Here is a 15492-nt window from a genome sequence, read left to right on the forward strand (position 1 = left end):
GGTCTTCTCTACATTGGGGAGACCAAACGTAAACTTTGGGAACAGCTGGGCATGGGGCCGACCGGACCTCCCAGCCACCGCCCATTTCAATTCCCCTAACCACTCCTTTCCAACACAACCATCCTTGGCTTCCTCCATTGCCACAACAAACCACAGCGCAAATTGGAAGAGCAACACCTCATTTTCCGCCTGGGCAGCCCAAAGGACTCAACATTGAGTTCTCCAATTTCAAATAACCTCCCTTCCCATCCTCTGACTCCCTTCCCTGCCCCTCCCTTCCACTGCTCCCTGCCACCTACTGGATTCATTCCTCCCATTCACCAACCAGGTCGTACCCTCTACCTGACTTCACTTATCCCTACTTCACTATCCTGCCCTGGCTACCCCCTTTATCTGCAGCTCCCCCCATATGCACCCCCAGTCCTGAAGAAAGGAAGGTTCTCTAAGCTGGAAGGCCAATCACAGGATTTCCAGCCTGAAAGCAGCAGGCTTCAAAACAAAGATAATGTCCCTTCAACCTTTTCAAAACTTTAGACAACTAAAATGGCTTTTGCTACAAGGCCACCATCATCCATTAAGGGTGGTGTGGAGCAGACCTCCTCTAAAGGAAGGTCAACAGCTACATCCAGGCAAGAATGTAGGCTCTCCATACTGATATCAGGAGGCAGTCTCCAGGCAGCTAATCTGTCCCCAGCTCCCTACAGACAGCTGGAGGCATTAGGCTGTCAATTAATCAGCTCCCAGCCCTTGCCTAACCCACTTCCCACTCCAGAGGTATAGCTGGGGTTAGGATGGAAATTGTTCTCATGTATTTGCTACTTTGTCCTCCCAGGTGGAAGCAGTTGTGGAGTTGGAAGATGCTGTCCAAGGATCTTGGGTGAATTTCTGCAGTGTGTTTTGTGGACAACACACGATGCTTCTACTCAGCAGCAATAGTGGAGGCTACTGCACGTGGTGCCAATGAAGCAGGCTCTCTCCTGGATGGTGTTACGTTTCTGGAGTGTTGTTGGAGTTGCACCCATGCAGGCAAGTGGGGAGCATTCCATCACACTCCTGACTTGTGCTTTGTAGATGGTGGATAGACTTGAGAGTCTGGAGGTGAGTTACTCCTAGCCTCTAACCTGTTCTTGTAGTCACTGTATTTAAACTGCGAGTCCAGTTCAGTTTCTCGTCCATGGTAAAGATGTTGATATTAGATGATTCAGTGACAGTAATGCCATTGCATATCAGGGGGCAGTGGTTAGATAGTCTCTTATTGGAGATGGCAATTGCCTGGCATTTGTGTGGTGCGAATCACCCAAAATCTGGACAGTGTCCAGATCTTGTATTTGAACATGGACTGCTTCACTACCTAAGGAGTCACGAATGGTGTTGAATAATGCACAGTGAACATCCCTACTTCTGAACTTATATGGAGGGTAGGTCATTGATGAAGCAGATGAAGATGCAAACAGACAAGTTTCAAGTATCTGTACCCAGTTTCAGCTGCTCATAGCTTTGACTCCCTTGTTTATTAAAACTGTCAAAATCTGTATTGAATAACTTAATGATGCATCTTCACTGCTTGTTGGGGAAAAGAATTTCACATTGTGACAACCCACAGGGAAAACAAAATTCATCTTTATCCAAAAAAGGAGACCTTCCCCTCTCTCAGCTCTGTTCTTTCACAGCAACTCCAACCCCCACGCTTCCACCCCCAAAGAGTAACCATCTCTCACTTATCCACCGTATAAAGTATTCTCAGGTTCTTACATGTTTCAATAAAGGCATCTGTCATTCTTCTAAACTCCAATGGGTAGAAGTCAAATCAATTATATTAACCCTCTTTTAATTGCTTCCAATACAATTTTTCAAATGTATTGGAAGCAATACATTGAAACCAAACTATATTCAATACTCAAGATGAGGTTTCAGCAAAATTCTGCACAGCAGCAGCAATTTAGATGAGATTACTTAGTGTGGAAACAGGCCCTTCGGCCCAATAGGTCCACACTGACTCGCCGAAGCGCAACCCACCCAGACCCATTCCCTTACATTTACCTCTTCACCTAACACTACGGGCAATTTAGCATGGCCAATTCACCTAACCTGCACATCTTTGGATTGTTGGAGGAAACCCACACAGACACGGGGAGAATGTGCAAACTCCACACAGTCGCCCGAGGCGGGAATTGAACCCGGGTCTCTGGCGCTGTGAGGCAGCAGTGATAACCACTGTGCCACCGTGCTGCCCACTATGGATGCTTCCTCTGAAAATGTGAGGGCTTTATTTCAATCAATTGGTTACCTTCTGGTTTGCAGGGGCTCCTTTTCTCGGTCTCAAACTCCTTCATTAGGTGACGTAGTCACTTAGTTCTTACTTTAAAAAAAAAATCAGTGTCCTTTGGGAATAAAGATTCAATCCATCATTTGTCATAAAGCAGAATACTGTAAGCCTCCGTGGGTTAATTGAAAGATATTTATAGTGTCAGGTTTATGACAGATAGGGTAAGCATTGAAGGCCATTAGCTTTGTTTAGAGTTTAGCAGAATCTAGGATTGAAGCAACATTTTTTGTACCAGTTCAGGGAACACCAGGCATGAGTACAGATATCTGTTTAATTTCTCCCCTTGGAGGAGATCAAGATAGTCCAGAGAACCAGTTACTTCACGTGAATGGTTCTGCTTTTGAAACTTCCAAACCAGAGAGTTGGTTAAAAATCTGCAGGTTCTTAGAACTGAAAAATGTTTAAGATCTCAGATTTGTGAGAAGCCCCTGTCAGCAGACTTGGAAAGTACTCAATGAATTGTCTCCATAATCCAATGGAAAGATCCTGGAAGGACTTAGTAGAATTCTAAAGAATTAAGATTGGCGTACAATGTTTTCTGAACCTTAGTCAGGACGTAGGCTGAAAGTTTGAATTGATGTGTTACAAGCTCATTCAAATTGTCTTCTATATTTAGATAGCTTTGTTTGTTTTCTTTTACTCCTGTTCTGATAAAGAAAATCTGCAGCTTTACATGAATATGCTCAGTGATTATCCACCATTCTGTGCAGTAAGCTTTGATTACCAAAAGCCTTTTGGATATTCAACTGCAAAACACTTACAGGTTCCCTTTATCCACCTTGCTAGTTACCTCTGCAAAAGACTTCCATAAATTAAGCAAATGCAACGCCACGTTCCCTCAACCCAATCACACTATATTTTTCAGAATATCTGCTATGGATAATGGATGCCAGCAATTTTCCCAAATGACACGTCAGGCTAGGTGGGCAATAGTTTCTAGCTTTCTGTCTCTCCCCTCATGGTCCAATGATGATTTTGGGGATTAGTTTGGAGAGTGGGAGAAAAAAAAACAATTCCAAACATAATTTGAAGATTATTCAATGCAAATTTAAAGCAAAATTTAAAGTTTTCTTTACCTCAAAAATAGTTTCACCCGTCAGGCGACTGAGAGCTGCAAATTCCAGAATCATGGTTCCAGCACAGGCTGTACAAGTGTCTGACTCTGTGCCTGTTCGGGACAGAGGGCTCAAGATTCCATACTTCAGATTTACCTACAATAAAATAAAAGCTTTGAAACTTCTCAATAACCTTTATAACTGCTGCTCCACAAATAGTTTAGAAGTACTGTATAAGTGTATTTATAGTGATATCAGTGGACTACTATAATTCAATTTGTCAAAGGATACAGACAATAAAAAGTAAGACATCTTGCTTTGTCGTACTTTTAGCTTTACGAGCTTTGGTACACATCATAACTAAAATTCATTGTAGTTACACTTGGGAGTTTTTATTTAACAAGCAATATATTAAAGATTGAAACTCTCACTCCAAGATCATTATTGTCCTAATTCCTATGTACTTACTCTTGGATATGGTAGACCACTGGTAGTGTTAAAAGCAGGCAGGAGTCGATATCCTATGTCTCTAGCCATATGTAGAAGCTCATCTTTATACCAACGAACCTTGGACCCATGGTTCTTCAACATGGTTGCCATCACATGACCTCCTAACAACCCACTGCAGCAAAAATAAATATTCTTAATAACAAGTATCATAGAAATAGAGTAGTAGTATTATAATGAGTTCTTGTACAATAACATTTCCAGCCATACTGAGCAGAACCACAGCTTCCTTTAACAAGTCCCATAATACCAACTAATTTTTAAACTAGCAGTTGTGAGTACACTTCATTGTGACCTCTGGGACATGTCCGACTTAATTATGTTTGAATTCTACAGCCAGGATTTTCCATTGCCATGCTCACCATCTTGTGATTCTCCCCCTCCCCCCATTTATAAAAATGAATGATTATTAGTTGGTATGCAGTGCAAAACCCAAATTTACACACTAGAGAGATGCAAATTTAAAACAAAGACATGAATCACAAAAATACTATGAAAACAATGCCATCCACCTGTATTACAGAAGCAAGTTTGTTGATTAATTTCTCTGCTTTAACTCTAAAAGAATGTTGGCATTATTGGAAAAACCAAGATTTTATTAGTGGCTTACTAGGCATTTTAGAAGGTGCTCAAAAGGACAGTGAACCAATTGTCATTTTCATGACAATACATGATAAAATCATTATGACTATTACTTGGATTACTCAAACAGACCTCAATTCCAGAATGCTAAATTTTAATTTCACCAACTGCCACAGCGTAACTTGAACCCAAGTCTTTGGTTCACTAGTCCAGTGACATTACCATTATGGCACCAATTCTCTCGCAATGTTTGCTCAACCAGAAATTTACTGGAAGTAGGAACTGTCAAGTCAAATATTGTGAAGCCACATTGTAATAATTTATACAACGTACCATCAAAGGGCATCAATGTACCTTGTCAAATAACCATTTGATTCCAGTTTAAAAAAAAAGTTACACTGGCATTCTGCAAGGACTGCTATTCAGTAATTCAGAAAATTGCTGTTGAAGGTTATATTTCTCCATTCCAATTAAATCAACAGACTGCAAGATTTTTCTCCCATCCTTTTTAAAAAGTTGAAACACAAAGTGAGAGGTAGTGTATTCACAGATTCCAGATAACACTCACTTTGATCTGGCTAAAAAGGTGAGTATTAACAGTTTAAAGTGATCTGTTCACAATTTTTTTCTCTCTCCCATAGCTAAGATTTGGAAACCACACACCAATTATTTCTGAGCACTCTGTGGCAATGTTCAGTTTCCATGTAGTCTTACAAAAAGCAGCTGAAAAATGGACTGAATGAAATGTGGCACAAAATCAAGTAATTTGTCCCAATGCTGCGACTGCCTAGTTCTGCAAATTCAGAAAGACACCGTAATCTACACAGAGCTTTACTCACCCTAATACACGGATGTTTGTTTCAAACACTGAGACTACAACGTCATTATCGAATTGGACATGTAGTATTACTTTTCGCACTGCATCTTCAAACTCATCTAGTTTGTTTAGTACCTTTGAAGTAGAATATAATAGTATTTTATTCAGTTTAAAGAACTGAAATGACAACTTGGGCAAAGTAATATGGCAAAATAAGACTCAGTCAAGACTTGTAGGGATAAAAATAGAAAATACAAATTAGATAGGTGGTCATCTACAGTTACTATTGCTATCCAACTGGGAGAAATAATTGCACAAATTGAGGCCTGAAAGTTGGTCAGCTGCTCTTTTGACTGCAATATAGCTGGACAGCAAAGAAAAAGGGAAGTTATCACAAAATTAAGACTATTCTCTTCCTAAACACTGTTCTTTTCCCCCAGAAATGAAGTGGAACACCGAGCTTCCATTCATAGAGTTCAACATGAGGTGCAGCATGGAAGGAGACCTTGGAATTTAAGGTAACAATTTTTCCAAGGACTCATAATAAATGCATCTGTTTATTTATAGATTTATTCTGCACAATTGAATTATTCCTAGGTTTAATCTAAACACACCAGTGAGAAATGTTAAGAAAGGATTTATTGTAATAAATCATGTTGTTTCGCCCACAATTTCTTCCTGAAATCAAAGAAAGGATAATTGTGAAGATCTTCAAAAGAACACAGATTTATATTCCTAGTTTATCATCTAGCGGTACAAGTTCTATCAGGTTGAGGTTAGATAAAACTCACCACAAAAATGTGCTTCATGTCTAAAATTTGTGCATTCTGCGCCAACATTAATTTATAGATTTGGCTATTTGTTTACACTGAACTCAAATAAACTAGCTGCCCACTCACTTCTAACATGATCGGATAAAAATAGAGAAACCCACTTTTCTTAATAACCCCTCCACCCTCTTGAAATCACAAGTTACAATACTTACAACTAGCGTATCTAATGTATCAATAAGAGTGAGTGAAAACCTGGAAATGAAAACATAATTCAAATTATGAAGGTGACAAAAAAGTCAATATGCATTAAAGTTTCCAATTACATTTTAAACTTGAGATTTTTTTCCCTCTGCTGCGTGAACAGTTTTATATATATTTTGACAAACAGCTATAAACTATTATCATTCCATACATTAACCCAAGACTCTGTTTTAATCAACATAACTATTTTAAGGCAGGAGATCTCACTTGGGGTAGAGTACCAATTGGAATACGACCCAAAAGTTTTAAATCTTTCAGTGCAATCGATACATATATTCATAGAGATATTCAAAGGCTCTAACAAAGGTGTATTTAAGAAGCTCTTAAAATATTAAGTAAACTGCATTAGATCAGGGAAGGCCTTGCCAAATTATTCTAAATCATCACTAAGTTTGAATGTAGACTGTACGTCTGAGTACAAACTTTACATTGCTCAAGGACTACAAAGTCAACTTCAGCAATTTGCAGTTGCAAATGCATATTCAAAAGACTGAAGTTGCATCTTTTTGAAGCCATTGCAATAGAATCCAAATTTTCAAAATTTCCATGAAAAAGATATTTTTGGTTGCAGTAATTCATTAGTGGAAGAGCTACTCTTGAAGAGAAGCAGGACATTTTTATGAGTAGACCAAGGATGATATAAAACCTTCCATAAAATCAACCATTAATTAACCATCTAAGTATTCTAAGTCTCTACTTAAAAAACAATGTAATTCATTGCCTTATGTGATTCAAACCAAACTCAATGCAGAAAAAAGGATTTGAAAGAAAATGTGAAAATTCTGACTACTTGGTGCAGTGGTTGATATAACAAGCATTTGAAGGGTCTGTTTCCGTGCTCTATGACTCTATAACTCTCTATGACTGCTATTTTTCATTGTGTGCTGGAAGTAACTAAGATAGAATTACTTAAAAGGAGCTTTGATGAGACAAAATCCCAGTGATGACCAAAGTTTGAAGATTGGAAATTCACCATATGGTCTACAGATATTATTGTGGCTCAAAGACAAATGCCCCTTTTAAAATCAGCAAATTACATTTGCTTTGGTATCAGCAAGATTTAAGTTAATTTCTTTCAGTTTTCACTGTATCCTTTTGCCTGAAACTAAGCATTTTATTTACAATATTCAGCCGCACCACCCCATTTGTTAAAACTCAGCCAAATCAAGAGAAATAGCAATTCATAAATCTCTCCTGTTGGATCATATGTAGTCTTTGTAAACTAAATCTGGATTTTGGATTGTCAGAATTTGCTTTTGAAAGCAGATCACTGACAGAAACATTTAAGTCCAAAAGACAAAAGTAAGATGGCCATCACATTGTTGCTTACAAACAAATATTGACAAAGAGAAAATGAATTATCTAACATTTAAAATGTTAAACAATGAGCTTTCAAAGACATGAATGATTATTAGTTGCCACTTTTATTCAATTATTAACGTACGTTGCTTTAAAAACAAATGGTAGGGCGTTGTTATTTTTGCCTCAGGTTTTTCAGTACAGCCCATTGTGGACAGAAAGGCCAGCAGAACTCAAATCATGGGAAAGCTTTATGTCAGTCTCTCCTTGGCAGTAAAGCCTTCCCAAATAATGTTGGAGAGTGGAAGGGGCTAATACAGGATTCTCAGCTGGTGACTATGGGGCTCATTAATGACACAAATATTTCTAAGCAAACTACAATGCAATGGTGACTCAGATATTAAACAGCATCAGCATGACTTTCCCAATCCTCTAGGCCACCTGAGTAAATTATGTCAGACCTCCAGGAGACCAGTTGTAAGGCTCCCTGTACCTGACTGAGGAATCAGGCATGGGGAAGGTGGGCTATGAAAAACTGACCTCCAAACCTTTCTGCTACCAACCCTGCCCCACCTCTTGCATCATCCAACTTGAGGTCCTATTCCACTCTCATTTACCTTTGGCCTGGGTTCCCACAACAATCCTGGGCCTCTAGTGTTGTGCAGCTGTCACCACTCTATGTAGTGCTGACACGTAATGGAGAGCTGCTGGTCTCTGATTGGCTGGCAGGACTCCTGCCAATCAGATCTCAAATCTCATGAAAGGCCAGATGAGACAATACCATTGGGATTCCCCCCACCCCAGAACGGTTGGATGTTTCCCACAAGGCTGACTAAGGCCTGTTTTCCTGACGAAGGGCTTTTGCCCAAAACGTCGATTTTACTGCTCCTCGGATGCTGCCTGAACTGCTGTGCTTCTCCAGCAACACTCTAATCTAGACTCTGGTTTCCAGCATCTGCAGTCATTGTTTTTACCTACAAGGCTGACTAAATCCAGGGACCCCAATTGCAAATCATTGAATTGATGAGAATTTAGAATCATCTGCTTAGTCTCACTGTTAAACTTCTTGAAAAAATAATGCATTGTTTGTTGAGTTGAAACTGATATTTTAATGATGTATTAAAATCATACTTACTGTTAAGCTGCCTTGCTGGCCCCGAGAAGCCAATGTTCTATTTGTGGAACATCAAATGTTCCCATTTTTATTTTTAAAAACTTTCTCTTTAAATTATTTTATCTTTAGTTTAAGACCTAGCATGATCCAACAGTAAAACTGTCATTTTGCTAATTGAGAGTTAATAGTGAGTGTTATTACATACTTTTGACTTACTAGTTTGACATGCATAAATATTTCAATGAGATTGATAGTCCCAAGTTTGCTGGCATTACAGCTGTTCACACCATCTCTCGCCTTGGTGTCATTAAGAAATGGGAAATACATTCCACAGCAGTCAATGAATTTTTGTGGCACCTTATTTTCACATTGACTAAGTACATAATGAGAACAAAGTTCCTAAGGGAGTTTGTACAGTTTTATGCTTTCTCCTAGCAGTTTAAATTCTTCACAAAACTTACAATTGTATATTGCTCTTTGCAAGTCAAGATATATAGAAATGATCAGAAGCCAATGATTTACTTTAGACACAAATAGCAATGAAACAAATGATCAGATGATCCAATTTAGTGACGTTGGTTGAGGGATTGTTGTTTGCCAGGGTATTTGAAGAACTCCACTGCTCACATTTCAATGTTTTTTTGGGAGTGATTTCATTTGATTGTTTTTTGGTTCTGGTCACCACACTACAGGAAGGAAGTGATTGCACTTAAGGTGCATGGGAGATTCGCCAAGATGAGAAATTCCACTATTAAGGGAGGTTAGATAGGCTGGGTTTATTTTCCTTAAAGCAGATAAGGCTGAAGGGGAACACCACTCAAATATAGGAAGTTATGTGGGGTATACAGATAGGTAGAGAGGAAAAGCCTTTCCCTCATGTGGAGAGGTTGATAACCAGTGGGCACAGTTTTAAGGCAAGGAGCAAGATTTAAAAGGAGATATGAGGAGAAATATTTTCACTCAGACAGTTGTGGGGATCTGGAACTCATTGCCTAAAAGGGTAATAGAGGTGGGAAACCTTAAGACATTTGACAAGTATGTAGACCAACACTTGAAACACCAAAGTATACAAAGTATACTGGAAAATGGGATTGGAAAAGATAGATGCTTAAATATTGGCATGGACATAAGGGATGAAAAAGGTCTTTTGCTGTGCTGTAAAAGTCTGTGTGAAAAAGCAGAGAGGGTGCCTCAATTTAAAATACAGTCAACAGCACCTATAACAGCACAGCACTTCCTCAGTACCAAAGGTGTTGGACTAAGTGATGTCTAGGTGTTTTAGCATGTGGCTTCAACCTGTGGTATTTTGACTTGTGAGAATTTACCGCTGAAGCATGATGGATCTCATTACAACAGTTACTTTGAGCAGCGCTGTTATTTACTGGATATCCTAAGTTAGGTTTTCGCAAAATATTGTTTGTAGTTACTCCACAGTTTTGGGAACCAGCACCAAAGCCTATAAATATAAAATGTATTTCTACATAAGTTATGAAAACTTATTTCAGATTGGTCCAAATGCCCAAAAATACAAAGATTTTTTTCTACTTGCCACATTTATCAGATGTGCTTAATGCACAATTTATCCTTTACTTAAAATTCATTGTTCTTAAACTGTTCTCCACTTCATAATTACAAATGACAGTATTTCTGAACGTGCAAATCTAGAACGTACTTTCCTAAGGCATCATCAACATCACCACGACTTGGCTCTAATCCACGAATTCTTCCACGACAGCTCAAGGGCATCAACTCATCAGCAGGGTATGCATGTTCCTAATGAGACAGATGAAGGCAACAAATAAAGCCTAAATATCAGAACGTCATTTTTAACTGGTTTCAGAAATGGCATGCAGTATCACTAGGCTTACAGTGGCTTGATAATATATTCCTAAGTGACAGTATATAATTTTGAATGAAACAGATAGCATGGGATGCCCGAATCAACCACCACAGAATCATATGTCAAGTGAAGCTCCATTGACTTTCTCCCAATATGTTACATCACTGTGAATATCCCTCTTCCCCAACCAATCATATCATCTCAATCTCTGTAACTGGGAATGCCAAGTGATTTGTGCACAATTTTATGCTATGGCCTCAATCATTGAGACCTGGGTTGATATTAGTTACTTTCACGGAATATAGCATCCTTCCAACTACCTAAATCTTTTACCTCCGCTACAGTTGAATGCAAGTCCCAGAATTTAACGCATAACAATACTAAGCCCTGCTCCACGCTGTCCTGTTCCCAGCCCCTTTCTTGAAATCTTTACAATGTATTGCAATATTTTCAATGATTTCCCATGCTCTTGAAAAAGTAAACTTGTCAGCTGCATAATGCTATGCTGAGGAAATAATACTAACAGCAAAGTGAGTTACTTCATAAAAGTGCATCATAGTTAAACTTAATCAAGGGAATACAACCAGTCAACTACTTTTAACAACTTCAGTACACTTTCAGCTAACCAAGCTATCTTCATGTTGGAATAACGTGTGCAATTACAAAAAAGTCATTCACAATTTTCAAGTGAACTCTAAGATAAATGCTGTGATTCCTAATATATTTGATGTGAATATTAGAAATAGCTCCTTTGATAAAATCAATTTAAACATGCTTCATGCAGTGTGGTGTCAAAAAAATTGAACTAATCATCTTTTTGCAACTTCAGTTTTAAGCAACCACAGGCATGTAAAGCAGTATACTATATTTACATGCAAGCGCATACATGTAAAGTGGTATACTATATTTACAAGCAAGTTAAAAAGCTATTTGTAATCACAGCAAAAAATTGCTTTCCTTTTCTGAGCATAATGAAAACAGAAAATGAGCTAAAAAATATTTTGCTCTGAATTAACAAATTGTACACAGAAAGAATCAGTAATAGTGTTTAACTAAAAGATGCTGAAAAATGCATTGCTGGAAAAGCGCAGCAGGTCAGGCAGCATCCAAGGAGCAGGAGAATCGACGTTTCGGGCATAAGCCCTGAAGAAGGGCTTATGCCCGAAACGTCGATTCTCCTACTCCTTGGATGCTGCCTGACCTGCTGCGCTTTTCCAGCAACATTTTTCAGCTCTGATCTCCAGCATCTGCAGTCCTCACTTTCTCAGAGTTGATTTTAACTAAAAGATGCAAGACACAGGAAAGGATTGGCTCAGATTTTGTGATAGAAATAACTGAGACTAACACCGCTCATCTTCATCTAAAAGAGTAAATCTGAAACTTAAGCATTAGAAATGTGGGCACATACTCCTCTAAAATTTTAACTATAGTTGTAGAGTTCAAAATAAAAATGCTTTCCTTGCACTTTGTTTTTAAATCTTGCTGCCCATTTTGCTTACTTGGGTATTGGATTAGCTATTCTGGTTTGCATTCCCTGATTCAGACTCTGCATGCTTCAAAGATTCTGCAAACTGACTGATAAAGCAGATGTACAGTTTATTGATTTATTCAAAAAGGTCCCAGATCCCAGGTCCCAAAGCTCAGAAAGTCCATGGTGGGCAACCTGCAAATGCAACAAAGAGGTGACACAGCTTGATTGCTGCTAACTGCAAAACCCAGCCATAAGATCAGAAATTGGAATGTTGGTTGTGCTGGCATGGTTGTAATGCGCTTAAAAAGCAAAGGGTAGCCAGCAGCATTCAGTAATTCCTTTCCCTACTTCAAAATGTGATGAAACGCCTTTTTTGAATAAGCACGTTAAATGTTTGAAGACAAGGAATTGTCTCCAGAACATTCTATTTCTGTGCATTGGTAGCAAGTCCTTTAGTCTCTGGTGATAATGTGTGATGGACATGATCAAAAGTAGTCAGGAAATGCCTACAAACAATATTGGCGAAATTAATGGCTGAACTGCCAGCGGAGTGGCTTGGCAGCCAGCATTGAACTTTCAGAATTCAGTTTTATGTAGGCCATGAAATTTTGACCAGTACGAATGGAAAATAGTATGTTACACATGCCCATCGACTGGCAAAGGAGCAGTACAAATTTGCAAAATCATCCTACATATAGTTAATTTCCAATTAGAATCAAGGAATTTTCTTTGTGTTTTTGTTTAAATCTGAAGAAATATTTGTCTCATCGAATGGAATTTACTGACTTTGATGGGATATGAAAACGGTACAGAACATGTTTGATATTATTTGGGATCAACAAAATAAAACTCAAAAGTGGGGCTCATAAACTCCATGTCAGACAGCAATACCTGCAAGATACAGTAGAAAACTGGACTCTAACATTTAACAAAAACTGGAGACATTTTGCTGCGGTTGTCATTGGAGCACAGCAACAAGGAAATTGCTACTTTTTAAAAAAAATTATTCACACAGCTTGCAGGTATCGCTGGCAAGGCAGCATTTATTGTCCATCCCTAATTGCCTAGAGGGCAGTTAAGAGTCAACCAGATTGTTGTGGGTTTGGAGTCACATGTAGGCCAAATCAGGTCAGGACAACAGATTTCGTTCCCTAAAAGGGCATTGGTGAACCAGACGGATGGTTTCCTCCCAACAATGGTTTCCTGGTCATCATTAGACTCTTCATTCCAGATTCTGTATGGAATTCAAATTTCACCATATGCAAAGGCCAGATTTAAAGCCAATTCTCAAGAACACGAACTGAATTTCTGGATTAGTAGTTATCAGTAATACCACCAGCCAATGCCTCCCGTATATATCCAAATAGTTTGGATTTCCATTTGTCCTGGATGGCTTGAATGAAAACACTGCACAAAGGCAACTGAATAAAAATGAAACACTTACCATATAGTTGTTGTATGCATGCTCAAACATTTCAACAACTTCGTTCCTGCAAAGAAAATAAAACAAGAGATAGTTAAATCAAAGAGCAGTCTCAAAGTATTTCTCCAGCAGACATAACCAAACAAAAATATTACCTTACCAAAACTGACCTTTGGGATTGCAGGCCTGATGCACGGAGAGACTGTAACGGTTAGGATTCTATTCACTGGAGTTAAGAAGAATTTGGAGGGAAAGAAATCTCAGAAACCTAAAAGATGCTAACAAGACTAGACAGGCTTAAAGGCAGGAAGACGGGGAGTCCAAAACGAGGAGCCACAATCTAAGGGGCAGGCCATATAGGACTGAGATAAGGGAAAATAAGGACTAGAGAATGGTGAGCCTCTGGAATTCTCTGCCACAGAAAGCGGTTGTGGCCAAAGCATTGAATGTTTTCAAGCAGGAGACAGATATAGTTCTTAGGGCTAAAGGGATCAAAAGATATGGGGCAATGATGGGAACAAAATACCGAGTTGGATGATTGCCATTTACAGAGATCATGGCGAATCGGCTCAAAAGGGCCAAGTGGCCTACTCGTGCTTTTACTTTCTATGTTTCTATGCAAAAGGATACGAGCTAAGTGGCATCAGGCCACATCTGATCTATGAAAACTCTTTTGCAGCGATATTATACATATGAACATTCAGTGACCAAGCATGTGCCATGTGATTTGTAATAAAAAGGGATTTTGCAGAGCACAGTATCTAATGAAAACTATGCAATCTTACAATTACTCTGAATAATTTCAGAAGCTAAAAGTAGTGAACAGTTATGGAATATGTAGCATTACTTACCAGCACAGCAAGCTAATTCAGTTTGCCAGAGGAAAAGAAAAGCAAAACATTTGAACTTAAAGCCTTTCTGCTGGTAAAAGGCTACTGGAATTCAGTTTTCAATCATAGAACTGATTCATTTTTATCAATTAAAAGTTCCTTGAGACAAGTCACAGTAATTGTTATCATTTAACACAAAGTTTGGTGTTTACCATATTGACATTTAAGCCTCAATATAACTAGTTCCATTCAAGTGGAAATTTAAATGCAGATGTTAGACCACTGCAAATTAGATGGCCAAAAATAAGATTGCAAAGATAAATATACTGAGCATGTTGATGTAAATTAGTTAACTGGAATTAAATGTTGGGAATGGCGGCATCTTCTGATCATGGTAGCCGCCTTAATCTTTGCCAATCATCGCCGTCATTAAACAACCTGGACGAGGGAATGAAGTGGTAAAATTTACCTAGCACATATATTAACACAAGAACCACTACAATCGTGGTTTAAAACACCTCACGTTCTCCTATTTTCTCCATAGGATGAACAAACAACACACAAAGGCCAAATGTCTCACAAGTTTCTTGGGTAGGATAAAATGAAGTGAAAGTGGCATAAATAGATTTCAGTGATTAAAGTGCGTCATACAACTTTCCAGTATCTCAATCAGAATAATAAAAGACAAAAACACTGCATTCTTTGCGGTATATTTATAGGATCGTGGAAACATTTGATTGCTACACAGTACTAAGTTGTCAAACTATGCATTTCAGATGAACTTTGTACACAGTGGCAATGATGGGCAAATTGCCAGTGCTCACCACTGTTACCCCACTGAACCTGGCAGCAGGTCTAACAGTCAGTGTAGTTGACTTTATGTTCTGCCACAGTATGCACCATTCAGATTCTCCCTGCAATGTCCCTCAAGAGTGTGCACATACATGGTAACTCAGCAATCTAGTATGTGTCACACATTGAAATAATGGGGGGAGGGAAAGGGAAAGGGAAAGGGAAAGGGAAAGGGAAAGGGAAAGGGAAAGGGAAAGGGAAAGGGAAAGGGAAAGGGAAAGGGAAAGGGAAAGGGAAAGGGAAAGGGAAAGGGAAAGGGAAAGGGAGGATTGTGGGAATTTGTAAAAAAGATGAACAGCAAGAGTGGGGATCTGTAACTGGAGAACAGTAAGCATGATGAGA

At 38.7% G+C, this 15492-nt stretch overlaps 1 protein-coding gene across 3 annotated transcripts in view; it reads right to left on the minus strand.

Annotated features, from left to right (window-relative positions):
* LOC140469222 (ER degradation-enhancing alpha-mannosidase-like protein 3) overlaps positions 1 to 15492 on the minus strand; it is a 67735-nt gene that overhangs the window by 45108 nt on the left and 7135 nt on the right. The window contains exons 2-7 of one of the 3 annotated variants that reach the window (XM_072565545.1): positions 13490 to 13535; positions 10407 to 10507; positions 6273 to 6312; positions 5310 to 5422; positions 3850 to 4003; positions 3403 to 3537 (exon numbers count right to left, since the gene is read on the minus strand). In XM_072565545.1, coding sequence (XP_072421646.1) covers positions 3403 to 3537; positions 3850 to 4003; positions 5310 to 5422; positions 6273 to 6312; positions 10407 to 10507; positions 13490 to 13535 — 589 coding nt within the window. Of the gene's footprint in view, positions 1 to 3402; positions 3538 to 3849; positions 4004 to 5309; positions 5423 to 6272; positions 6313 to 10406; positions 10508 to 13489; positions 13536 to 15492 lie in introns of those variants that run through there. The other 2 variants (XM_072565546.1, XM_072565547.1) reach the window with 2 other exon arrangements.

The sequence above is a fragment of the Chiloscyllium punctatum genome, chromosome 49 (genome assembly GCF_047496795.1).
Source record: "Chiloscyllium punctatum isolate Juve2018m chromosome 49, sChiPun1.3, whole genome shotgun sequence".
Classification (NCBI taxonomy): domain Eukaryota; kingdom Metazoa; phylum Chordata; class Chondrichthyes; order Orectolobiformes; family Hemiscylliidae; genus Chiloscyllium; species Chiloscyllium punctatum.